The sequence below is a fragment of the Portunus trituberculatus genome, chromosome 43, assembly GCF_017591435.1.
Source record: "Portunus trituberculatus isolate SZX2019 chromosome 43, ASM1759143v1, whole genome shotgun sequence".
In the NCBI taxonomy this organism is placed as follows: Eukaryota; Metazoa; Arthropoda; class Malacostraca; order Decapoda; family Portunidae; genus Portunus; species Portunus trituberculatus.
The window spans coordinates 15,280,439-15,308,261 of record NC_059297.1 but is presented as its reverse complement, the minus strand read 5'-3'; the positions used below and the strand labels follow the sequence as shown (position 1 = coordinate 15,308,261).

General features: G+C 35.9%; 2 protein-coding genes across 2 annotated transcripts in view; one reads left to right on the top strand and one right to left on the bottom strand.

The window, feature by feature from the left end:
* The window catches only part of LOC123517967 (nibrin-like), a 40,536-nt gene extending 39,892 nt beyond the window's left edge, over nt 1–644 (bottom strand). Inside the window, exon 1 of the mRNA XM_045278466.1 lies at nt 491–644. Within this exon, the coding sequence (XP_045134401.1) occupies nt 491–524 (34 nt within the window). The 5' untranslated portion in view covers nt 525–644. The remainder of the gene's footprint in view (nt 1–490) is intronic.
* A 429-nt stretch (nt 645–1,073) lies between these two features.
* LOC123518158 (lon protease homolog, mitochondrial-like) lies at nt 1,074–27,823 on the top strand. The gene is given in 20 exon segments (XM_045278855.1): nt 1,074–1,362; nt 3,508–3,582; nt 8,074–8,214; nt 8,526–8,614; nt 10,230–10,420; nt 10,614–10,756; nt 14,362–14,514; nt 15,903–16,094; nt 16,245–16,325; nt 16,828–16,962; nt 17,598–17,826; nt 18,646–18,767; nt 20,044–20,139; nt 20,672–20,842; nt 21,057–21,224; nt 22,816–23,029; nt 23,032–23,070; nt 24,101–24,300; nt 25,353–25,517; nt 26,570–27,823. Coding segments are annotated over 20 exon segments (2,949 nt in total). The 5' UTR covers nt 1,074–1,164; the 3' UTR covers nt 26,717–27,823.

Sequence of the window (27,823 nt, the reverse complement as noted above, 5' to 3'; positions counted from 1 at the left end):
ATAAGTAATATTGAGATAGTACACCTTATACAGCAATTGGATAAATACAAAATATCATTATTCATCACACTCAAACAACTGTTTCCTAAAGCACCATGTAGCAACCGTTGAAGAGGCTAGTAAGTCTGTGACCTCAGCAAGCAGGGAATTGCAGAGAAGAATGTTTCTCTAAGAAAAATGAGGGCCTCTTCCAGGAAACCGTCCATGTAGTCATACAGAGCACGGGGCGGATGAAGAATCATGGAAATAACTGCCAACAAATTTCGAATCAACGAATGGCTAGGCAGTGAAATCAATTAACTGAATACGAAAGACACATAAATAAAAAAAAGATCATAAACAAGTGACAAATCACATGCAATGAACCTAATCACCAATCCACAACAAAGATGGGAGGTGAGGCAAGGGTAGAGGGTTACGTTACATATAAGCGCCGTGACACTCCTGATAAGACAATAACATGCATCTAATCACCTTACTACTTGCTTACCTGATGTTGATGCAGCTCCCTGTAGAACCCACATCTCGGTCCCTCTAAGAAAAATATGCGAATTCAAGATTCTTCACATTGTTTTGCCCGCCAATCAGCTGCTCTGCCTCCGACTGTGAGGAGCGTCAAGACTGCGCATGTGGCGTGCGCATCATCGCTGCACCACCACAACATACTACCTACGAGCTAGAGTCGCGAGATTCTTGAATCTTCATATATATATATATATATATATATATATATATATATATATATATATATATATATATATATATATATATTTTTTTTTTTTTTTTTTTTTAGGTAACGGTATGTGTGAGGATTAAGAAATTATAGAATCCTTGGTGAGGACAGAGCTACGTCCTGCTATGTACCGTTGGCTGCTATGTACTGTACAATACTACCACCAGCTGCTATGTGTACATACTGTACCATCCCCACTATGTACAGTACCATCCATTGCTGCTATGTACCATCTATAAATATATGACAGCACTAATTAACTATTATATAATATAAAGGAAAAATAGTACTGTACGATATTGTGAAGGACTTTCTTTCTAGAAACATCGAGTAAACAAAGAGATTGTGGTTCTTTATGGCATAACGGTGGTAGTTGAAGAAAGGAGGTGAGGGCGAGGGGGTGCGGCGAGTGACTCGTGGGTGATGTAAACATGGCTTTTCTCGGCACCCTGCCCCGGCACTGGCGGAGCATAGCCCATGTGTCTAGACAGAGGAACTACAGTTTAGCCAGGCACGTTACTGTTAGTCGTCATGTCCATGCGGTCCAATTGCATGAACGGCCCAAGGTTGCTGCTACAGTGCTTTGTGTCAGGAGAGACCAGATCCTCGCCCGCCCCAGCCTGGTTTCGGTGAGTGCACAAGAGTTTACATACATAACAGGGAAGGTGTGTTGTCATTAGCTAATACGGAATCAAGTATAGACATTAATCAATAAGTGTTGGAGATTGGTTTTATTTTACTTTACTGCCTGTAAAACGGCAGCAAATTTTACATTGGAGTAGTAATAGATGACAGGCTGAAATTCTTCGACCACCTTGCAGAGAAAATTAATAAAGCAAATAGAATAGTAGGCTTAATAAGAAGAAAGAAGAAGATTTGTCCATCTAGACTAGAGCCTGCAGTCATCAAGCCCTTGTACACTGCTTTGGTGAGGCCACATCTGGAATATGCAAATCGGGTGTGGTGTCCTCACCTGGTCAAAGATATAGAGGCTGTGGAAGGTGTGCAGCGGAGAGCCACAAAGCTGGTGCCGGAATTGAAGGATCTGCCATATGAAGAAAGATTGAGGAAGCTGGCCTTACCCACCCTTGTGTACAGAAGGTCCTGAAGTGGTCAGTTAGAGACGTACAAGATCATTAGCCATAAGTACGACTGGGAATGTACCAAAGGCCTCTTCCAGATGAGAGAGGATGGCATGACTTGGGGAAACTCAAAGAAAATATTAAAAACTAGAGCAAGATTGGATATTAGAAAATATTCTTTGCCTAACTGAGTTGTGAACAAGTGGAATGAGTTACCAGAGTGGGTAGTGGAGGCTGGGTCCGTGACTGAGTTCGAGAAGAGGTTAGATAAATTCTGGAAAAACCACGAACTTCGTTTTCAGTACAAACTCCTAAACATAACCACCAGACACTGCACAGCCACCATGCTTCCTGGTGCCAAAAGTGAGGCTACTGACCTGGAGACACAGGCTCAGTGCCTCTTCCAGAAGATCTACTGTGATATACTGTGATCAGACAACCACATATGCCGTGTATTTTCAACCTCATACATGCCTCGGAAATTTATTATAATGCTGCTAACGATTTAAAAGAAAATTATCCGTCCTGCCATCAGCGCATTTAGGTTAGGTTTAATGGAGACAGGTCTAGCTCTAGGGTCATTTAGTCAATAATTTTTTTTTAGTTTGTGGGTAGTTTATAATCACTTAAAAATAAGTTTTTGTCACACAGAATTACGTTAGCTCTCTTCCATTCTAGTGGAACTTTCCCTTCATTTATTGAACTTGTAATTATTTCCCAAATTGGATCCAGTAGTTGCTCTTTACATTCTTTTAACACTCAGCCTGGTACACCCTTGCCATGTCCGTACAGGTGTAATTACAATTATGAAACTAAAATACTGATTTATTTTAGTGTTAAAACATTACTAGATTTGAAACTTGTAATGAAACTTAGGAAACATACATTAAAAGAGAGAAGAATGCAGTGCCAGCAGGCTAACACTGACCCTTGTCACACTCCACTGGTTACTTTACCCCAAGATGAGTATGTATCTCTGATCACAGTTCTCATTTCCCTATCCTTCAAATAATCTCTTGTCCATTCGAGCAAAGTCCCTTGCAGTCCTCCTATGCTCTCTAGTTTCCAAAGTAGTCTTCCATGAGGGACTTTATCAAAAGCCTTTTTAATATCCAGGTATACTGTGTTCACCCATCCATCTCTTGCAATAACTCTCTAATAGAAGCTTAATAAGTTTGATACACATGACCTCCCTGTCCTGAACCCAAATTGTCTGTTCGATATGACATGGTCCTCTTCTAGAGGATGATTAATTCACACAACTTCCCCAAGACACTTGTAAGTGACACTGGTCTGTAGTTTAGTGGTTCAGTTGTCTTTCCTCCTTTAAATATCAGAATTACGTTAGCTCTCTTCCATTCTAGTGGAACTTTCCCTTCATTTATTGAACATATAATTATTTCCCAAATTGGATCCAGTAGTTGCTCTTTACATTCTTTTAACACTCAGCCGGGTACACCATCTGACCCCATTGCTTTTCTGACATCCAACTTATCCAATGATCTTCCAATATCCTCTTTGTGCACTGTGATCTGTAATCCTTGGCAATGCAATGTCCTACTAGGTTCTGTGAAATCTTCTTCTGCAGTGAACACCGTTTTGAAGCTCTCATTCATTATTCCAAACATTTCCTTCTCTATTTGGTATGTCTTCCCTTCTTTAATTATTTTTTCGTCTTTGATGTCTTTACAGCAGATGCTATGCAGGAGCTATTGTTCCAGGCCTGGAGACGATGGAGAAGGAACCAGCGGTGGATTGCAAAATGAGGTAATCACCAAGTCTTCTACCTCACTGTTGCTTTATAGATTAGAACAAAGACTTTTTGTCATGATTTCTTACATACACACTTCTTTCAAGTAAGTTGTTATTTTGATATTCTCATCATATGATTCTTGATATCTCATATTCTTTCCAAATAATTAACGTTTCATTTCTTTGTTAATAATTTACACCTAACTAAATTAGTTATCTATATCTTATAGATTAATTCCTGAATGTTACTCAGAATCCGAAATGTTCAGAAGCTGAAGCTATTTTTCCATTTGAATCAATGTAAAAACTGATTATTCATTCCCACACCAATCTATCTTGACTTAGTGGCTTGTGACAGATGCTCCCACAGCCAAGATTTTGTTTAGACTGTATAGTTACATATGCTCTTGTCACCAGTTTAGTGAGGGAAGTCTTAATGAGTGACACAGAAAAGAGTAACCCTCTTATGCCAAACTGAGGATGACCATAACATTTAGATATCTTGCAGCTGAGAAAAACTTCTGGAAAAATGCTGTTGTATAGTAGTGACGGCATGAGCGCCAGAAACTTTGTTTACATTGTTGCTCTTCAACAGGATCACATTGAAGTTAATATTTTTAAAGATTGAATTACTGTTACCCATTGTGTTTTCCTCCAAATACTTGAAAATGAAGGAAATATTTATAGATCACAATAGATACAGAGGCAATACAGTACAAACATAGCTTCTTTCTTGCATAACACAACTACAGGAGGTAAACACACAGAATAAATGAGTGAACTTACGAATGAGAGTTTTAGATCAGTACTTAATAAAGAAGGAGAGTTCATAGACCCAAGCAACCTAGAGACACAGGAAGGATTAAGGAACGTTGTGGTACAAAAACAGATATTAGAGAATTGCTAGAAAAGGTAGATGCGATAAAAACAATGGGGCCAGATGGATTGTCAGGATGGACACTGAGAGAATGTAGAGAACAACTGGTGGAACCAGTTTGTGATATAATCAACAGCTCTTTAATAGAAGGGAAGGTACCAAGAGGGTGGAAAAAAGCAAATATAGTCCCAATATACAAAGGGGGAAAAAAAAATTGAGCCCCTAAATTACAGACCAATGAAACTAACTAGTGCTGTGGGAAAGATCTGTGAAATTGTTATTAAAGAAAATTATTAGAATATATGGAGGGAAATAGAATAATGAATAACTCCCAATTTGGTTTCAGAAAAGGAAGATCATGCATAACAAATTTAGTCAGCTTTTATACTACAGTAATAGATGAAGTGCAAGTGAGAGATGGATGGGTTGACACCATGTATTTAAATTTGAAGAAGACTTTCAACAGACTCCTATGGAAAATCGAACACATTGGAGGAATACAGGGGAATACCTTAAATTGGATGTCAGACTACTTAACAGATAGGCAAATGAGGACAATGATAAGAGACATCCCTTCAAGCTGGAGCACAGTTACTAATGGTGTACCATAGGGCTCAATGCTGGCACCAATTATGTTCCAAGTATACATTAACAATATACAGGAGGGTTTGAGTAGCTACATAAATTTGTTTGCAGACAATGCAAAACTTTTGAGAGTAATAAGGAACATCAGTGACTATGGAATTGCAGTAAGATATTGACAAGATCTGGGATTGCAGCCAAAAGTGGAAATTAGAATTTAATGCCAGGAAATGCCATGTAATGGAAATAAGTAAAAGTAATAGGAGACCTACGTGGAAATATGAAATGGTAGAAGAGATTATAATGAAAAGGAGTGAAGAGAAAGACCTGGGAGTGATTATACAAGACACCTTGACTCCAGAATGACACATAAATGGACTGTTTGCTTCAACATACAAGACACTAACTAACATCAGGATGGCATTCAATTATATGGATAAGAGTATGATGAAAAATATAATAAGACTTAGACTAGAATCTGCAACAGTGGTATGGTCATCATACAGGCAGAAAGACATCAAGAAACTAGAAAGGATTCAAATGACCAGTACAAAGATGGTCCCAGAAATAAAGGATCTTCCCTAGGAAGAAAGACTGAATGAATTAACAAGACCTGGTATTATTGATGGAGGATGGAGATAGATGAACAAGAGGACATTCTAAGGTCATGAAAAGTCAGTGTTTGAGAAACACTAACAAGTTCAGTTTTCCGAATAGGACAATGGATATCTGGACTGGATTGAGTGAAAAGATTGTAGCAGCAGAAAGTGTGCACAAATTTAAGGAAAAGTTGGATAAATATAGATATGGAGACAAGTCGCTATGAGCTCCAATGTCCTAATAGGACATTGGATTGCCAAGGATTACAGGAGATTGCAGTGCACAAAGAGGATATTGGAAGATTATTGGATAAGTTGGATGTCAGAAAAGCATTGGGGCCAGATGGTGTATCAGGCTGGGTGTTAAAAGAATGTTAAGAATAACTACTGGATCCAATTTGAGAAATAATTACAAGTTCAATAAATGAAGGGAAAGTTCCACTAGAATGGAAGAGAGCTAATGTAATACCAATATTTAAAGGAGGAAAGGCAACTGAATGACTAAACTACAGACCAGTGTCACTTACAAGTGTTTTGGGGAATTTATGTGAAATAATTATCAAAGAAAAATGGGTTAAATTTCTAGAAGAGGAGCAAGTCATATCGAACAAACAATTTGGGTTCAGGACAGGGCGGTCATGTGTATCAAACTTATTAAGCTTCTACTCGATAGTTATTGCAGGACTTGAAAACAGAGATGGATGGGTAGACACAGTATACTTGGATATTAAAATGGCTTTTGATAAAGTCTCTCATGGAAGACTACTTTGGAAAATAGAAAACATAAGAGAACTGCGAGGAACCTTGCTTGAATGGACAAGAGATTCTTTGAAGGATAGGAAAATGAGAACTGTGATCAGAGATACATACTCATCTTGGGGTAAAGTAACCAGTGGAGTGCCACAATGGTCTGTGTTAGCCCCCATCATGTTTCAGGTTTATGTAAACGACATTCACATTGGGATAAACAGTTATATAAATTTATTTGCTGATGATGCAAAGTTGCTAAGAGTTATCAAAACCAGAGAGGACTGTCTGCTGTTGCAGGAAGATTTAGACAAGATCTATGAATGGAGCAAGAAGTGGAAATTTTAGTTTAATGCCAAGAAATGACACATAATGGAACTAGGAAAGAGTAAGAGAAGACCAGTATGGAACTATTTGATGGGAGAGAAACAAATAATGAAGACTAAAAAGGGAAAAGATCTTGGAGTGTTCATACAAGATAATCTGAGCCCTGATAAACACATAAGCAAGATATTTGGACTATCATATAAAATGTTGACTAATATAAGAGTGGCATTTCATTACATGGATAAAGATATGATGAAAAAAATCATCACAAGCATGATACACCCAAGGCTGGAATATGCAGCAGTGGTATGGTTTCTGAGCTCTATAAAAGGATATAACTAAATTGGAAAGGATACAGAAGATTGCTACAAAGATGGTGCCAGAATTAAAGAACCTCACATATGAAGAACAACTGAAGGAAATGGGACTGCCAACCTTACAAGATAGTAGAGAATGTGGGGACCTAATAACAATGTATAAGATAGTAAATCATATTGAAAAGATAGACAAAGAAGACTTGGTGCTGTTGACAGAAAAAGATGGAAGGACAAGAGGACATCAAAAGATCAGGATGAGGCAGTGTGTGAAGGATATTGGAAAATACAGTTTTCCACACAGAACAGTGGAAAAATGGAATGCATTATTTAATGAAGTTGTTGCACATAATGTGCATAACTTGGGGGGCCGCTGTGGTACAGTGGAACCATGCGTGCTTTGGGGTCTTAGAGGTCTCCAAGCGCACGGGTTTGAATCCTGTCCACTGTCTGGATGTAAGTTGGGCTTCCTCACTCGGGGCAACGGTTTCCTAGCGGCAGGGCTTTAAGATAGGAGGTACCCTAAAAAGTATCTCCTTTAGCTCATAAATTCCCGTGAAAACCCCACATGGTATAAATAAAATAATAAAAAAATGGAGATATGGAGACAGGACACCATGAGCCCCGCTCGAACCCTGTACAATACAATTAGGTAAACGCACACACACACACACACACACACATAAATACAGATTTTGTGTCATAATTTTTTTAAAATTCTTCTTACTCATTACCATATCATAATATATTTTTAATCTTTTAACATTGTTAATAGTTATGTAATTTTTTTAACTTATTATCCTCACAATTTTATTTGCTATTCATTCCTTTTCTCTATTTTCTTTATTTTACTGAGTAGAGCACAGCATAGTACCTTGAGAACTATAAAAAGATTCATTCAGATTGTTGAATGAGTAGACAAATTAAGCAGAATACTTTAAAAAGGTATTAGGAAGAAGAAATGAAAGAATGAAAGAAAATCATTATAATATACAGAATGAATTGTGTGGAGACTCATCTTAATTACCAGTAAGGTAACATCTACTGTTCCATATTCCAGGAGAGAGCTGGTGGTGGAGCAGAAGGGCCTGTAATGCATAATCTGCCAGCAACTATGGCAGTACCTGAGGTGTGGCCCAATGTGCCTGTCATTGCCATCAACAGGAACCCTGTATTTCCACGTTTCATCAAGATCATTGAAGTTAGTCACTGCTGTTTACTTGTTCATGGTAACCTTTCAAGACTAGTAATGATTTTTATATGCATTGCTATGTTTAATGTGCATTTATCTTTATAGAGGGAACCAGCTAGATTATACCATTGAGATAACAGAGCTATTTCTGTATTTGTTGTCAAACTTTGTGAGATTCAAAGCAGTCTTATCTATGTGAAACTGTCATTTGTAGTTGCCTGATTTGCAGTGGTAGCTTTGGAGTTTACATCATATCACTGACTTTGAAATATATTATGGAAATTAATGATAATTATTTTCCATGTGCTTCTTATTTACAGATTTCTGACAAAGAGCTTGTGAATTTAATAAGAAGAAAAGTTCGATTAAATCAACCCTATGCTGGAGTTTTCATGAAAAAAAATGAAAGGTAGGTTACATCAGACTTCATTATTATTCACGTTATTTGTATATTTATGTAGAGATTTGTCTATTTGCTTATTCAATCATTCATTTCATTATTATATTCATCATTCTTGCTTTGAATTTTATTTACTTTATTTCAATTTTTGTATATTGTGTGTGTGTGTGTGTGTTTCACTGTTTGATCTGCTGCAGTCTCTGACGAGACAGCCAGACGTTATCCTACAGAACGAGCTCAGAGCTCATTATTTCTGATCTTCGGATAGGCCTGAGACCAGGGAAACACCACACACCGGGACAACAAGGTCACAACTCCTCAATTTACATCCAGTACCTACTCACTGCTAGGTGAACAGGGGCTACACATGTGTGTGTGTGTGTGTGTGTGTGTGTATTTACCTAGTTGTAGTTTTACAGGGCCTGGGCTTTATGCTCGTGTGGCCCTGTCTCCATATCTACACTTATCCAATTTTACTTTAAAAGTGTGCACACTCGTTGCAGACACTACTGTGTGTGTGTGTGTGTGTGTGTGTGTGTGTGTGAAGGGGCTAGTTAAGGATTACAAAAATAGCGTGCTCAGTCATTTGCAAGCTCCCAAAAAAGTTAAGTAGAGAAGAGTTTTGTTAGAGTTCACCAGTTTAGTTTCATTGGTAACTAAATCTTATTTGATGTATGAGTTATTGAGTTTAGAATTTAATTCTTGGCAACTCTCCATCACTTTTTTCCACAGCCAGACTGGTAGCCTGTCTTACATCTTTAGTGTAAGACAAACATCAGATTTAGTGTTTTGTTTGTTTACAAAAGTTGGGTAGGCAACAAGAAAGGTGACTTATTGCCATTGCTTGTCACTGTGGCCATTCATTACCTTAACCTTCAAAATATGTCTTAAGTGATCATAACATATTCATTGTTGTGAAGATGATAATTTATTTATGTAAAACAGGTGACAGTGATGACACAATGCTATATCAATGAATGTTGTATCATTGAATTTTTTTTATGTTAAGTGAAAGTAGTTCCTAACTAATGTATTCATATTACCATCTTTGTATATTGAATTTCTACATAATTAGGCTTCCCTGTAAATAAAAGTTAAGTGTGCTCACATATGTAGAGCTTCCCTACATGTCATGCCTTTTCATAGCAGAAGTTTTTTTTTTTTTTTTTTTTTTTTTTTTTATGAGTGAATTAATCAAGTGTACTGCTTTAGTGGACATTTTGATATCTGTGCTATTTAGCTTGCATCTGCCTTCCTTATGCCTTATGACAACCATTACAATCTACTCTCTCTCTCTCTCTCTCTCTCTCTCTCTCTCTCTCTCTCTCTCTCTCTCTCTCTCTCTCTCTCTCTCTCTCTCTCTCTCTCTCTCTCTCTCTCTATATATATATATATATATATATATATATATATATATATATATATATATATATATATATATATGTATATATAAATTTTTTGTCATATTGTGTAATAAGAATTCCTCTCACAATTTTGTGTGAAGAGGAAATCACTTATAGCACAGTACAGATGTTTATATCCACTTTTTTTTTTTTTTTTTAAGCTTTTAAGATATTGTGTGAATTCCAAAGACCTCTGAAGACTCTTTAAATATCTTTTTCAGTGATGAAAGAGAGGTTGTAGACTCCATGAATGAATTGTACCCTGTGGGTACATTTGTGCAGATCCATGAGCTTCAAGACATGGGAGACAAGTTAAGGATGATAGTGATGGCACACCGACGCATCACCATGACTACTGTCCTTCCAGACCAGCCCATGGAAGAGGAAGAGGAGTTAGCTAAATCGGGCAAAAGTTAGTGTTTAATGTGTGCACTGATAAGACCATCCAATCATTTCAGTCACAGTTTACTGGAGATCAATGACTGAAATGCAGTGAAACTTTTTTTTTTTTATTTTTGCCAAAGAAAATCTCAAATCTCTGGCTTCACTTTGATAGAACCACAAAACTTGAAGTAAAGAATAAGGTTGCAAATGTCTTATTCCAGCTAATGTTGAGATGCGGCTGCCCCCGTATAACACCCCTGTTACTATACCTATGGAAGACAAGACTGGTGGACAGAGTGAAGTGAAGGAGAGCCGGGTGCAAAGGATGTTGCGGCGGAGGAGGCACACGGAACAGCCAACACAGGTGATTATTTAGACGTAAAGGTGTAGTAACTCTGCTGTCTATCACACATTGATCTTTACTTTCTTGTGGAGCAGTCAGCTTAGGGGGTTAATCAATATCCAGCCCTGAAATTCAAGGTCTGCAATCCCAGTGTACTTTTTAAAGTACATGAAGTAGATGTTTTGCAAGTGGACAGGATTCCCTTCTTATGTATACTTTTCTTGGATTAAGATGAGGGAAAAGAGAAAGAGAGTGAGAAGTTTTTTTTTTTTTTTTTTTTTTTTCAACCTTATAAATTCATCCACTGAATATGCATGACTATGATATTAGTGATGTTAAAAGAGACTAAACTGAGAGAAAATTTTTGAAATTGAAATGAACATTGGCTGTATCAGCTGAGTAAAGGAAGAAGGAATAATGAATCCATGTTTGAAAAGGAGAGTAGAAGGGGATAAAGTGTGGGGAAAAGAAGATGAAAAAAAATTAATTGATAGTGACCCCATAAATGTAACATAAAGATTTGGAATGAAAAGAGGTTTCAGAACTGATTTGGAAGAAGGTTAGAAGATAAGAGATGTATTGGATGTCAAAATTCAGAGACCCACAGATGTTGATATCATAGATGCAAAGTGGACATTTTGGCAACATCAGTTGCTTTATTAGCATCATTGTTTTTAATTATGGTTTTAATGGTTAACTCAATCACAGTGAGTGCATCTGAGCACGACAAACACAAGGGATGCTTCTTGACCTCCATTGGCCAGTCAAGGTCCAGTTGTTGGTCAATCTCCAGTGATGTAATTTATTTAAATTTTTGGTTGGAGTCTGAATTGTACAAGGTCCAAGGAGTTTGGGGTCCAGGCGTCCATCATATATGTATATACCGTATTTGATGGCTCATAAGACGCACCCAGTTTTGGCAGACATTTAAATGAAAAAGAAAGATAAACGAGCGGATTTAAGCTCATAATATGAAGTGAAGAATTTCACCTAACATTTGAAAATTCTCATAAGCATAGATCCCAATATTTTGCATTTAAAAACTTAGATATTTGCAAGTGTCCTATGTACACCAATCCTGTTATGGGATGTAAACATGTACCTGGCATATGTCATCGGCACCGACTGTGAAACACTACAGGATTAATAATGTTTTTTTTTTTTTTTTTTTTTTTTTTTCATGTATGTAAAGTAAGAATGTTTAAAGATAGATGCTATTTTATTTGTATGATAGTGTGGCTTACCTGAAGGAGTAATGACATCACACTGTGAAGCTTGTTTGTGTTGAGATCAAGATCACTAACCACATGTTTTGGTTCATGTGATGTATGGTTACTTAGGCATTCTATGTGAATTACCAGTAAGACCTGTTATATATTGTTACCTTGCTTACATGTGCAAAGATGTCTGGGGTTTGATTTTAGAGCCACTATTACCATAGACTAACCACCAACCAATGCTTCAATACTGAAGCTTGGCCTCATAGAATGCAGGCTCATTTCCTGAGACATTTTTTTTTGTGTGTGTATTTACCTAGTTGTATTGTACAGGGCTCGAGTGGGGCTCATAGTGTCTGTCTCCATGTCTCCATTTATCTAATTTTTCCTTAAAGTTATGCACATTATGTGCTGTAACAAGCTCATTATTCAATGCATTCCACTTCTCCACTGTTCTGTGTGAAAAACTGTATTTTCCAATATCCTTCACACACTGCCTCGTCCTAATCTTTACATGTCCTCTTGTCCTTCCATCTTCTGTCATCAGCACCAGGCTTTCCTTGTCTATCTTCTCAATGCCATTGACAATCTTGTACAGAGGAGACTCAATACTCGAACGTCTAAATGGTCAAACTTTTCAATAGTCGAACACAAAAGTTTGACTTAATACTAAAAAAAATACCTATTAGTCGAACATCTGTCCACATGGCTGTAAACAAATAGTCTTTATCTTCCTGCCGCCCCATGTGCCCCACCGGCTGGCCACTGCAGCCAGTTGATCCTCTGCGGTTGTAAGAATAACATTGTCCTGTGCTTTCTCTCTAGAGTTTTTTTTTTTTTTTAAGCTTACAATGACACCGAAGAGGTTTGTTAGTGGTGAGAATAAGCCTACAAGAATGTAGTGACAACCATCGAAAGGAAAACCATATTATTGATAAATAGGAGAAAGGAGGAAGAATAACCAATCTTGCAGCTGAGTACTGTATGGTTAAATCTACAGTAGCCACAATACTGAAGAAGTAAGCTCATTAAAAGAGCTGATGTGGTGATTGGTGTGAAAAGGCAATTTAAGCAACCTGTGGTAGTGGAAGAAATTAAGAAATTGTTGATTGTGTGGATAAACGAAAAGCAAATGGCTGGTGATTCTTTGTCGGAAGGCATAATTTGTGCGAAGGCTAGGCTGCTGCATCTTGATCTTATTTCTGATACTACATCTGACTCCAATGATGATTTTAAAGCAAGTAAGGGGTGGTTTGGGAATTTCAAGAAAAGAACTGGAATTCATTCTGCTGTGAGGCACGGCAAGGCCACAAGTGCTGACAGAGTTGCCATTGAGAAATTTGTGCCTGAGTTTAAGAAATTTGTGGATGATGAGCACTTAAATCCACAACAGATCTTTAATTGTGATGAAGTTAGGTTTGTGTTTGGCCTTGAGCAAGAAAGATTCTCTGACGCCGTAGAATGGTCATAAATTTTCTTCTAATTTTACTTCACCCTCAAAAAATATAAATTTTTTTTCGCCAAAATATGTGAGCACGTACCCACATGGTCACATGTTTTTGTCTAGTTCTCTACGTATGTGTGTAAATTGTAAATAATAATAGTAATAATGATAATAATAATAACTAATGATATTAACAACCATATGTAATAACAAAAAAGAGGATTGAGTTAAACATACTTTCACAATGTCCCTTAACCCTGAAGGGTACATCAGGATGAGTGATCCTCCAGCCTTAGGACAGACATTAGAGTGAGTAATTAGGAAAAAACTTTTATATGTTTTTTATTATATTGCTTTATTCTTGTGTTTAGTTTATTTATGTGATACACAAATTATTAATTAAGGTAATAACTGGATTTTCATTTGATATTTCATGGTTTTATGGGTTTGATGGGGCACAGATCTAAAGATCTTGGAACACATTCCTATTTTCTTATGCAATCTGAAGTTTATTACACACTCATTTGCTATACAACTGCATTTTGAAAAACTTAAAGTAATCCTATATCAGGGAGTATCTGTATTAAATTCATGCTCCCTTACTCTTGTTTGACACCTCACCCATAGCTATGCTGCTATTTCAGTGAGAGCATCCACATTTACACTTATCAGAGGCTGCCTACACATACTGCCAGTTAATTCTGACAATTTGGCCCAGTCAGTGAGAAAAATAGTGATTCAAAATTACTTGGGTCAGATGATTCTCCACGAATTTAAAAGAATTAATATGCTTGATGTAAATGCATCCTTAGATTATGAACAGCAATACAGTGGCAACTTTTGGGTGAATGGTTATGATAAGTAGGTGTTTGGCATATTTCATCAGAGTTTTTTTCTCATGTTGAAAGGAAAAAATTAAGTAATAATGTATAAAGTTTGCTTTTCTGATTTTGTTGATTGTGCAGCCAGCAGAAGAGGCACCAGAGACTGATAAAAGCACAGAAGCACCTGAAAAAATTGATGCAGCCACCCAGACCCCGCCCACACCTCCTCGAGTGCTTATGGTGCAGGTGGAGAACGTGACTCATGACAAGTTCCAAACAACAGAGGAAGTCAAGGCAAGTAACCAGAAGATTTTGATGCTGAAAACTGTCTGTGTGTATATATTATCTAGTTGTTGTTTATAGGAGGAGTCTGTGCTTGTACTGGCCTGTCTTGATATTTACTATCATGCAGTCTCTCTTTAAAACCACTTTTTGTCTTAGCATTTACTACTTCTCTTTCTGACTTACTCCAAACTCCAACAATTCATTGTGGAAAGCCATTTTTTTTTTTTTTTTTTTTTAAGATCCCTTCTTTACATTTAGGTCATGTCCTCTTGCATTTCTGTGATCTTACATAACCAAGTCTCTGCCATCTAATTTCTCAATTCCTGATATGATCTTGTACATAGTTATCATATATCTTCTCAGTTTTCCAAAGTAAAGAAATTTTATTTTTTCAATCTCCCCTCACATAATATAATCACGTATAATACTTATAGGGTTGGAAGTATTTTTATTGAAGGTATCTGGATTCTTTCCAATTTCTCCTCTCTCTTAGTACTTGGAAACCATGACAGTGCAACATATTGCAAATGTGGTCTTAATCATGATTGAATATGCTACTAACCAAAAATTATGTCTATGGCTGTGTGTGTGTGTGTGTATTTGTGTGTGCAGGTGTACATGTGTATGTGTGCAGGTGTGCGTGTGTACGTGTGTTAAAAAAAAAAAAAAAAAAGGACTTAGAAATTTCTGAGGAAACCTTTGGATATATCAAACCAAATTATGAAATGAAACATAATTGCATCAGAAAGGTATGGATGATATGAAAGTTGATGATGTAGTAGGATAGCATCAAACTAAGCCAATTATAATGATAGCTACCAAATGAAAATATAATTATACTGTAATGAAATCTTCTATATTTGATAGCAAAAAGAAAAGAATAAATGAAAATTTGATGGAGCTATCAAATGAAAGTCTGAGTTCAGACAATTTATTTTATGCAGCCATCACTCATTACTCTGTCAGCAGGAAAATTAATTAGGTTTACCAAGTATCCTTCCTTAAGGCAAGGGAGTGCTGTTGCTTACTATTTCTCTCCTATCATATTGAAGGAAATTTGGCAATGCAAATTAATGTTCTGATTGACAGAGGGAAGTCACTGATGACACTCCCTCTCCAGATGGAAGTGCAAAATGGACTGTACTATGTAAACTTGTCCTAAGGACCATCAGTAGCACCAAACAAACAAGACACTCTCTCTCTCTCTCTCTCTCTCTCTCTCTCTCTCTCTCTCTCTCTCTCTCTCTCTCTCTCTCTCTCTCTCTCTCTCTCTCTCTCTCTCTCTCTCTCTCTCTCTCTCTCTCTCTCATGCATATCATGCATTTCTTTCTTGCTTTGTATGTATATTCCCACACATGGTACAAAAAATAAAGAATGCTTTTTCTTTGCATTTGCAGGCATTGACACAAGAGATTATCAAAACTATCCGAGATATCATTGCCTTGAATCCTTTGTACCGGGAGAGTGTGCAACAGATGATCCAGCATGGCCAGCGTGTGGTGGACAATCCTGTTTACCTGGCTGACCTGGCAGCTTCCCTTACCTCTGCTAACTCTAATGAACTACAGCAAGTCCTTGAAGAAACAAAGGTCAGTGATGTTAAACACTAATCTTATGTAGGTAATATATAACATCATACATGGCTATTATTGCCTAACGGTGAATGTTTAATTGAGTAACATAAATGTTTTACCGGCCTTATGATACTCATATTCTTACTATGTAATTACTCCTTTCAGATTCCAGCAAGGCTCATGTTGGCTTTGTCACTGTTGAAGAAAGAATATGAACTAAGTAAACTTCAAGCATCTATTGCAAAGGTATCTTAAGTGATTTATCATTTGATAATATTCATCTTGCTTGTATAGGACATATGAAATGTATTTGTGTTCAATATTATTGAAAAATTACTATATCCCTTATGAATGTAGACTATACGTATGTTTGTAGCTGAGAGATGAATGAATCTTTCTATAGAAGTCTACGTTTGGTATGTGTGGATTTGGACTCATAAGTTGACACTTACTTACTGTACTGGCCTTTTATGGTAATTTTTCAGTTTCAAAGATTGAAGTTTTATGCATTAATGTGAAATTGAAAGCTATGTAATAAAAAGCTGCTTAGTTTGGAAGATGAAATTCTTAAAAATGTAAAGTGTATGCAAAGTTGTATTTACATGTAAAATATATCTATTTTCATTCATATTGTAAATGAAGACAAAATATAAATATTTCAAATTATAAGACAACGAAAGAAGTGCTTTAATAAATTACAGTTTGTATGAATTAATTTGAATTACTACGGTACAATTACTACTTGCAGGAAGTGGAGGAGAAGGTGCGGTCTCAGCACAGAAAATATATGCTGCAGGAACAATTGAAGGTAATCAAGAAAGAGTTAGGCATTGAGAAAGAAGATAAAGATGCTATCGAAGAAAAGTTTCGTGCAAGACTAAAGGTGAGACGGCCAGATATTAACTTTAAAAGTAGTTAATTTTAAGGCAAATTATGCTAACATTTCTCTTGTGTGTTGTTTTGTGACAATCACATAACTTCAGTGTGTTAATTGTTGTAAAATAGGCCATATTAAATTTCATAAAAAAGCTTCACATCAAAAACTCAGGATGATAGTGTGGAGAACTAGTGTGTTTAATAAAAACATGTACTTATAATATTATAATATTATGATACAACATGTATGTCAGAGCTTATTGCAATGGATATGAAATGTTGCCATAAGACATGTCCCTGCAAATGAAGAGTTTAGAAGTAGACTAGGAAGTTAGTGCATGAGTGAAGCAATAAGGACAGGCGAGTTATATTGATTTGGCCCAGCAGGAAGATTGACTTGGTGTGGTATTTACAAAAACTTGGAACAAATTGATTTGATGTGGTATTTACAATGGTTTTGAATCAGAAGCTAAATTGCTGTAGATAGACCAAAGCACATATATATGAGCTTTAAAGAAAAATCTTAGTAAACAAGTTGCACATACTTAATGATATGAGACATTCATCACAAAAAGATAATTAATTAGGCCAAGTTTGATCGTAAATTTGATTACAGAAGTTTAACATGTTATGTAATTACAGGAAAAGCAGGTTCCTAAGGCTGTTCAGGATGTAATTGATGAAGAACTCAATAAATTAGGATTCCTAGACAACCATTCCTCAGAGTTCAACGTCACCAGAAACTACCTGGATTGGCTGACCACTCTGCCATGGGGTATTACTTCACATGAGAACCTGGACCTCAAGCAAGCAAGAGAGATACTGGATGAAGACCACTATGGGATGGAGGATGTGAAAAAGAGAATATTGGGTATGTTGTAAACATTAAAATACTATCACATTCTCTCTCTCTCTCTCTCTCTCTCTCTCTCTCTCTCTCTCTCTCTCTCTCTCTCTCTCTCTCTCTCTCTCTCTCTCTCTCTCTCATATCTGAAAACTCTAGTACCAATGTTAACATGAACAATGCAACACACACACACACACACACACACACACACACACCACATAGTGTAGTGGTTAGCACGCTCAACTCACACTCGAGAGGGTCTGGGTTCGAATCCCGGAGGCGGCGAGGCAAATGGGCAAGCCTCTTAAGGTGTAGCCCCTTTTCACCTAGCAGTAAATAGGTACGGGATGTAACTTGAGGGGTTGTGGCCTCGCTTTCCCGGTGTGTGGAGTGTGTTGTGGTCTCAGTCCTACCCGAAGATCGGTCTATAAGCTCTGAGCTCGCTCCGTAATGGGGAAGACTGGCTGGGTGACCAGCAGACGACCAAGGTGAATTACACGGAGACAGGACACTATAAACCCCACTCGAACCCTGTACAATACAACTAGGTAAATACACCAGAGTACTGTCCTTTAATTGTGTTCTTTGTATTGAGATTTTTGTTTCTTCATTAGATTTTTTTTTTTTTTTTTTTTTTTTTTTTTTTTTTTTGAATGTGAAGTAAACCAAAACTGAATTAATGATAATGGTTGTAGAAATTCATGATGATTGGATTTTCTTTAATTGGTCTTACTGTGTCCATGCACAGACTTGAAGGTAGGTATGACATTACAAAATTGGTAGATTACTTTGCATTTGCATTACACCTTTTGTTCATTTCCTCTTTAATTTTTCCACCCTTAGAGTTCATAGCCGTGGCACAACTCAGAGGCACAACTCAAGGAAAGATCCTTTGTTTCCATGGACCTCCTGGTGTAGGGAAGACCAGCATTGCTCGCTCCATTGCACAGGCACTCAATAGAGAGGTCAGTAACTATTTGAAGTAGGATGAACACACCTAATCTGTTATACAATTAAGTTTAAGGGAAGACAATTAAAGAGGAATGGAATACATAACAAGTTATGTATTCCAGCAGCACATAGACAAATTGTAATGGAATAGAAGAATAAAGTAATAAAAATTGGGAAGGATTGAGGATGAAAGAATCTGCATGTGTTGAATTTAATTTGCTGCTAAACCCAGAAAAGTGTAGATATTAATTTCCCACCGAAGGTTGAGGTGTGAGATGACTTTTGAGGTGCATAGCACCGAAAAGAAACATAGATGAAATGAAAAAGCTATAGAAGCAATTTAGCAATTGAATAAACAGATTTATCCTCAGATTGTATGATGATAGTGAAAAAGAAACTCAAATTTGGCAAAATAATGTCTAGGCTTTTTGGAAAAAAACAAAGAAGTTTGCATAAAGCTCTTGAAACCTAGAAGGAAAGGATGCAATAATAATGACCAAATTGTGAATTACTTCAATTAAGCTTAGAAGTTGTTAATTATTTATAAGTGTTCTTTTATCCTCAGTTTACTAATACTTGAACACTATCAGGCAGTTTCTTATTGAGTAATAAGATGCATAAGAATAAGATGTTCTAGTACTTAATTCTTGCACAAAGAGCACTGTTTTTCATATCACTGGAATGCTCTTTTCTTTTAACTAACATCTAGCTCCATGTATGAAGGGACAGACAGGAAGTTAGATTTTTTGTGAAAAATTAAAATGTGGTCTAATTTTTATTAAATTTTTCTGATGAAGTCTTATGATATTCACTTACAATTTGAAATTAGAATTCAATAGTGGATGTTTGGCACAGGAAAGAAATTACATACATAAAACCTAAATATTTTTTGTTCGTCCCGAAAATTTGCATTTTTGCAGTAAAAACAAATATATTCATCATGCTTTTTTGTAAATATTCATTGTTGTATTTGAGGATATGTTAATGATGAAAACAGAAAAATTGATAGATGAAAAGTTATGATGAAAACTGCAGATATGATTACCATTTAGATATGGATAACTTACATGTGAAAGAAAAAATCTTTTTTCTTGAGGTGATGCAGTGGTTGGTATTTGCCACCTCCATTATCCAGATCCATTTTTAAGAGTGTATTACATATATTCACAATTATCATTGATTTTCAGTCAAAATACTAATGAAGACTATTATGAGGATGGTCTGAAAAAAACGAAAACAATGACAATTTTTTTTTTTTTTTTTTTTTTTTTTTTTTTTTTTTTCCTCTAGTATTTCAGGTTCAGTGTTGGAGGCATGACTGATGTGGCTGAGATCAAGGGTCACCGCCGTACCTATGTTGGAGCTATGCCTGGGAAGCTGATTCAGGTAGGCTGCCAGTTGAATAGTGATGCAGCATTCAGTTTTAAAATAAATTTTAGTTAACCAGAATCAAACCAAGAAAATCTAAAATTATTGTTAAATGTATAGTAGATGTACAAGTTAATATTCCAGATTTTAAAGTATATTAGAAGGAATTTGTTTAGCTTTTCACTTACATGAACTCTGTTTGGACTTTTACTTGGTACTGTAGCCAAGTAGTGACCTTTTTTTTATGTGATTTGTTTACTAACTGTTATACTAATTTAAACTTGTCAAATTTGAAGTCATTTGATTTTAATAGAAACATACATTTCTATTTCTGTTACTGTTTCATCATATTTAGTGTATGTCAAATATGAATAATACATAATTCAATTATATGATTCAATTTTGTGAAAGATAAATTCATATATTTCAAATAAATTTTCTTGTATTCCATAGAGAGCCTTTACATTAAGATTATTTTTGTTATGGTAACCGTTTCATTGAAGAGTGTTCCTCTCCTTCCCTCCCATCACATCAATGTTCTTATCTACAGTGTTTGAAAAAAACCAAAACTGAAAATCCAGTGGTGTTGATAGATGAAGTGGACAAGATTGGCAAAGGTTACCAGGGTGACCCCTCAGCTGCCCTACTGGAACTGCTTGACCCTGAGCAGAATGCAAACTTTTTGGACCATTACTTGGACGTTAATGTTGATTTGTCGAAGGTGGGACTCGGGCAGTTGTTGTCTATATTTGAGACTGTTGAACTAGTAACCATGTGCTCTCTGTTTATTTGTGATTTATTTGTACACATATATCTTTGCATTATGTGTGGAACTTCTCAACAAACGATACTTTTCATAGGGATGCAAAAATGCAATGTTTGCTTGAACAGATGAAAAATAGAACAGAGATGTATGAGAATTTTCTTCATTTTAGGTGCTATTCATCTGTACAGCAAATGTATTAGAGACCATCCCAGAGCCACTACGAGACAGAATGGAGATGATTGATGTGTCTGGTTATGTGGCTGAAGAGAAACGGGCTATAGCTGAGAGATACCTCATTCCTGCTGCACAAAAACTGACTGGTCTCAGTGAATCCAATGTAAGTATACATTACTACACATTGATAGGTTATTACACACATTTGCTTGCACTGAAAAGATATTTAAAGTATCTTCATATTTAAGTATGAATAGGTAATAAAAAGAGTAGTTGTTATAGTTTCACACATGCCTTCATGCATAACACTTGCTTTTTTTTACACTGCACATATGCAGATTCCATATATACTTTCATTATTGAAGCTCTACTATTTTGGTTATCACATGCTCTTCTCAGATAAACGACTTTTATAGCAGACATGATTGATTGTTGTTCCATACTTTATTTTCAGGTCTCAGATTCATATTTAAATGTTGACTGGAAAATACTATGTAGTCCTAAAATTCTCTCTCTCTCTCTCTCTCTCTCTCTCTCTCTCTCTCTCTCTCTCTCTCTCTCTCTCTCTCTCTCTCTCTCTCTCTCTCTCTCTCTCTACATTCATGGACACATTTCTTCTTTTCATAACTAGAAAATGATCATATGACATGCCTATTTTTAACAACTCATCCTTTTTTTACCAGTTTCATCTTGTTTCCTTAGCTCTCCATTCTCTCTCTCTTCTAGCATTACCACCTCACACCAACCTATAGCAGTTGCAGTCACTCTATCATATCCTAGAATCATCCACCTCTGTCTCTTTCCTTCAAACATTACCACCTTACTTTTCCCAATATTCACCTTAATTTTCATCTCATACATATAGTCATCCATAAGATTATGTCACAAATTCCTAGACATCACACATCTCAGTCACAGAATCTTCAATGTGAGGAGGTATTATGCTGATTTTCTTTGGAATGATTACTGCTTTCATATCAGACTCCTCTCCATGTGCTGAGTGTTTAACAGAGGTGATAGTGTCTAACATTCTTCATTCTTTCTCTCAACATAAAGGTTCCAGATCTTGGTTTAAAACATCTTAATATTTTGCTATGCATGACAGAGAGGTGGCTCACAAAAAACCTTCAATTACCTGAATTTAATTTGCCTGATTTTCTATCCAGAATCATGCCAAATCTGTTTGTTATCCAGCTTGCCAAAAATTCTTTCATTAATAGAAATTATTGAAGTATTTCAAGGTCCAGCTAGTTCCCCAGAAGATTTGTGGCACCTATCCAAAAATATCTCTAATAACTTTGCTTCTTCACCTTACTCTATTTCATCCTGATGGTGCCACTGCCATTCTTTCAAAGCTTTAATAAAAAAAAAAGCTCTACCTTGAATGATTCAGGCCTTGTTCCCCTCTCCCTCCTCTCACCTCTGACTACTTCATGCTACTTATTAAAATCCTTAGTAATGATGTTCTCCATGCCATCACTGACCTAAACCTTCAGAGGGGTTATAGACTGATGGGGTCCCTCCTATTGTTCTATGAAATTGGGCCTCAGTGCTTGCACCTAGCCTAGTCAACCTTTTCAACTCTATCAACATATCTACCTTTACTCATTGGAAGTTTCCTTACATATATCTAATTTGTTTTTATTTATTTATTTATTATTTCATTTTATTATTTATTTATTCATTCATGTATTTGCTTATTTATTTATTTGTTTGTTTATTTATTTATTTTTATTCCTTTTCTCTCTTCTCAGTTGTGTATCCAAGAGTCAGCAGTTGATGAGTTAATACGGCATTACTGTCGTGAATCAGGAGTACGGAACCTCCAGAAGCACATTGAAAGAATAATGCGAAGAGCGGCTTACAACATAGCTAGCGGAGAGAGTGAAAAAGTTGATGTGGCTGTTGACAACCTAGAAAGTTTTGTTGGTAAAGCAAAGTTCAGTCATGACCGCATGTATGATGAGACTCCCCAGGCGTGGTGATGGGTCTGGCATGGACTGCAATGGGTTTGTTACTTATAATACTTCAATGTTTTAGAGTTAGTGTAATTCAGTGTGTAAGTGGATGAAGATATTTGTAGAGGATTTTGAACAGATGTAAATACTCTATTCTTTATTTCTTTTATTCCATTACTTTTTTTTTTTTTTTTTTTTTTTTTTTTTTTTTTTTTTCATTATCGTAGGAATAAATTATTCTGCAGGGCTCAGCTCTCCCAGTTCCACATTCCGTTTGTCTTTGCTGCACATTTCTCTAATCTTGTGATAATTTTTTTTAACTGCAGATATTTTAAATCATCTTTGTCATTTCAATATATTTAAATTATGTAATAGTATACAATTTTGACTCATTCTTACTCTTGATAGATTACACCCTGACTCTCTCTCTCTCTCTCTCTCTCTCTCTCTCTCTCTCTCTCTCTCTCTCTCTCTCTCTCTCTCTCTCTCTCTCTCTCTCTCTCTCTCTCTCTGATATTGTGAATAGTGATGATTGTTTATTATAGTTTAGTGTTGTTGGTTTATATTAGTTAAGTGTTTTTTTAATGATGGCAAATACTGGTTATGATGATCAGAGGTGATTGGAAATGTTTAGTTAAATACTGTAACTTATCCTACCAAAATTTTTATGATTCCTGTACAAAAATATTTTAACCAGCACATGAATTTTTTTGTTTAATCTTGTGCACTCATTTGCTTTGTGTGTGCCAAAACATTTGGTTCAGACTTGGTACAACAGCCATCTTTTGATTTGAAAAGAGGACAAAAGAAATATAAAAAATTACAATGCTGTTAGTGCCCCCGCACTTTCATTTTGTAAGGAATAGATTGGTTTCAGAGTCGGTGAGAAGATAATCCACAGAGAGGAAATTAGACTTGAGATTGTAGCAATTGTGGAGTCAGTACGTATAAATGTGCAGAAGGTATCAGGACACCCTGTCATTACTTTTGAATCTTATCTGTGTTTATCCCTTTCTTGTGATGGAGTTTCATGATGAACTAACAAGTTACCTCCACCTCTGATCTTAGTTTACACTTACAGGTGGGTCAACACTCTATATTGAGACAACAGCACGAACACTTGAAGGTGACCGTGAAGGTAGTTTGGAGACCACTGGCCACCTTGGAGATGTCATGAAAGAATCCACTCGCATTGCTTTCACTTATGCCAAAGAGTTTACCTCAAAACACTTTAATATTAACTTATTAGAAAAGTCCAACATTCATCTTCATGTGCCAGAGGTAAGTTGTGATTGTTTATTATGTTGGTGTTGACCACAAGATTGTTAGCAAAAATACAGATGATTGAATGATCATTAATATTTAAAGATTATATATGGAAAATGTATGCTGAGAGCTTTTCTACCATGAGCATTTTTTTAAGGCATAAAAATCTTTGTGCATATTGTTAGTCATTTAATTAAAATCTTACTATTTACTTTCTCGTGAGATCTTTATATGCCCAAACCAGTGAAGTCTTCCCTGTCTGAGTATCACTTCCAATTCTTTGACAATCACCACACCTGTGCCACCTACCACCCGATCTTGTCATCTCACACCAGCCATATATCACAACATTCTATGATCACATGCTCTCAGAACCCCTCCAACAGTCTTCTCTTTTAGGGGCCATATTTCATAACCATTCAGCAAAAGTAACCTTGTGCAGGTCTCATAAGTCCCTGTTCTACTTCTTAGAGGTATAGCTTAATTTGCCAACAGACTTGGCATTTCTTTCCACTTTCCCCCCTCACCCCCTTCTCAGAATTTCTCAGTCCTGATCATCTCTGATGACTCCAATGACTACACTCCACACACTGTATAGACATCACTCCATTCCCCATACCACAGCGACCATAAGAAAAATTATTGCCTACATAGTAGAAAGGCAACCTCACTTATTTTAAAATTGTAGCACTGAATGGATTCTAGAAATTTTGATTTCTATATCTTTTTTCAATATTGTGTTCCTATATTAGTGCAGACCTTTAACCCTCATAGTATAATGACATATGTTATACTCTGTGAAAAAGGATATATCAGTCATTTTATCAGATGAAAAGAATGATGTCGCAAGATAGATGTCAAACAGTAAATATGTGCTAGATTGATGTTGAAGATTGTACTTATCACTCTATTCAATTTCTATGTATTATACCTGATCCATTTATGGTTCTTTCTATATATTTATTATCTAACAAGCATTAATACTTCTTATACAAGATTCATAGCAAGCATTATTTTTAAACGATATTCATTAAAGCAGGTTATTTTCACTGATCCTTTTTCTTCAGGGTGCAACGCCTAAAGATGGGCCAAGTGCTGGTGTCACCATTGTAACAGCCATGGTGTCACTTGCTCAGGGGAAACCAGTGAGACACAACCTGGCCATGACAGGGGAAGTCTCTCTCACTGGCAAGGTGCTGCCTGTCGGTGGTATCAAGGAAAAGACCATAGCGGTAAGAGCATCTTTCCTTATACTGTTGACCGTCACTAATTCAGACTAATAGGAGGTTGGTCCAACAAACGGGTATGTCCGACTTATACGAATTCTACTCCCCTCATCCCGCCCCCAAAAAAAAAAAAAAAAAAAAAACAGTCGATTCAACTCGGACTTTAGGGGATTTAGGATTTATTTTGGGATTATTGTTTCTCCAAAACCTTCAGACTCTAAACTACCACATAGTGTGGTTTATTTTGAGATGATTAAATACTCTTGTCATCAGGAAGCCATTTTTAAATGTCTTGTGCAGTTGCATCAAAGCATGACTCGTTCTCTAAAAAGTATATATCACTTAATGCTTGTGTCTGTGTAAAAGATTTTATATGAAAATTTTTCTCATGATAAATTTCAACGTTTGGTGTGTTTATCTCTCAATTAGTGACTCAGCACGTGACCAGATGTCAAGAGGGGTTGTGCATCATCTAGCTCTCTAATTTTTCAGAAATAATTACAGGCAACCCCCACTTAACGAAGGTTCACACAATTAAATTTTGCTACAACGAAGGTTTCTTTTTACTACCATCTGCTCATTTAACAAACAGTAGTAGTAGTAGTGTCTTGTTAAAGTTTCTTGGATTCCACCCCCTTCCTCTCCTTCCCTGCTGCTGCCAGTTCAGTTGTCCAGTGGCCCACATTGTCGTGAGAACAACATTCCCCTGTGCTCTGTCTAGTTTTTCATTTAAAAACCAACAATGGCACCAGAGAGGCTTATCAGTGGTGAAAATAAACATAAAAGGAAGAATGTGGTAACAACCATTGAATGGAAAAAGGAGATTATTGATAAATATGAAATTTTTGTAAACTTAAGGTTTTGCTGAGGTTAGAGCAAATGATCTGATTTATAGGTATCGGTAGTTGAACTGTTTGATAATCAAACAGCCATTTGGAACAAATTAAATTCAAGTATTGAGTCACCACTGTATATATAACTCTTATTGCTAGTAGAATGTAATGAAAAATTGTAATATTCCACATAATGTTTACAGATTTTTGTATTTTTCTTTCCAGGCTAAGCGCGTTGGAGTAAACTGCATTGTCCTTCCAGCAGAAAACAAGAAAGACTTTAGTGACTTACCAGAATTCATTACAAAGGGTCTTGAGGTTCATTTTGCTGACCATTATGAAGATGTTTTCAGAGTTGCCTTCCCTGAGTAAACTAAGTGTGACAGGTTGTTGTAAATTGTTTTAATGATTTTCTGAGTGAAAGTTGTAAATTGTTTTAATGTTGTTCTGTGTGAAAAAAATGTGTATATGAGAAAGACAGCTAAGTAGTTACTAGGAAAGACATCATCCTCATGCCTCCTGTAGATATAGATGGCATATTGAAAAAGTGTGTTTATAGGTTTGATTTTTATGTACATTTCGTTTGAAAATGCATGTTAATAATGAAGGGGGAGTTAGAGGAACACACATCCTAATCCCTTAAGTTAAACCAGATTAGTTATGTTTATTTTCTCCAATTGTATGTAAATAGTGTAGAAAGTCACATTCTAACATAACCCAACTTGAATTAGTATTCTATTTGCCACCATAAACTTGTATTAATTCTCATATATCAAAATAAGCATTGAGCTTCAATTTACCTTATATTTTTGTTGTGTCTTTAAAGATATTCACATAGATTTAATTTTATTTACCTTCAACCTTTGTAGGTATCAATATAACATCATTTTTAAGTATCCCTTTAGTGATCTCACATTGTATGTGCTCCAAAAGATTATATATATATATATATATATATATATATATATATATATATATATATATATATATATATATATATATATATATATATATATATATATAAGGACAAATTTACACCAAATTGGACCAATTTTGAATAATGTTATTCATATAACAATGAACTATAATAATGTTTCTTTATTATATAAATATCTGACCACAAGCTGTGCACAAATTACTAAGTGATGCTTGAATATTCACAGACTGGATATGGTTTGGGGAAATGGAGATATTGGAAATTTCTATGGATTTCCCATACATAGCTTCACATTTTTTAGCATTATACAGTGTAAATGTTTAAGAGGAAATAGCTACATATATTGATAAATTAAGCGTTTCAGTTAACTATCAGGTTCATCAACTTTCAATGTACGTTCATGGTAGTATATTCATAATGTAATAATGGGACAACAAAATCTAGGAAGTGTAATTCCATTACATTGTCTTACTGTTATAAGAGGCCTCTGCAGACCATTTTATTTTCACATATGAATTGAAAATATATTTTCCTTCTGTTTT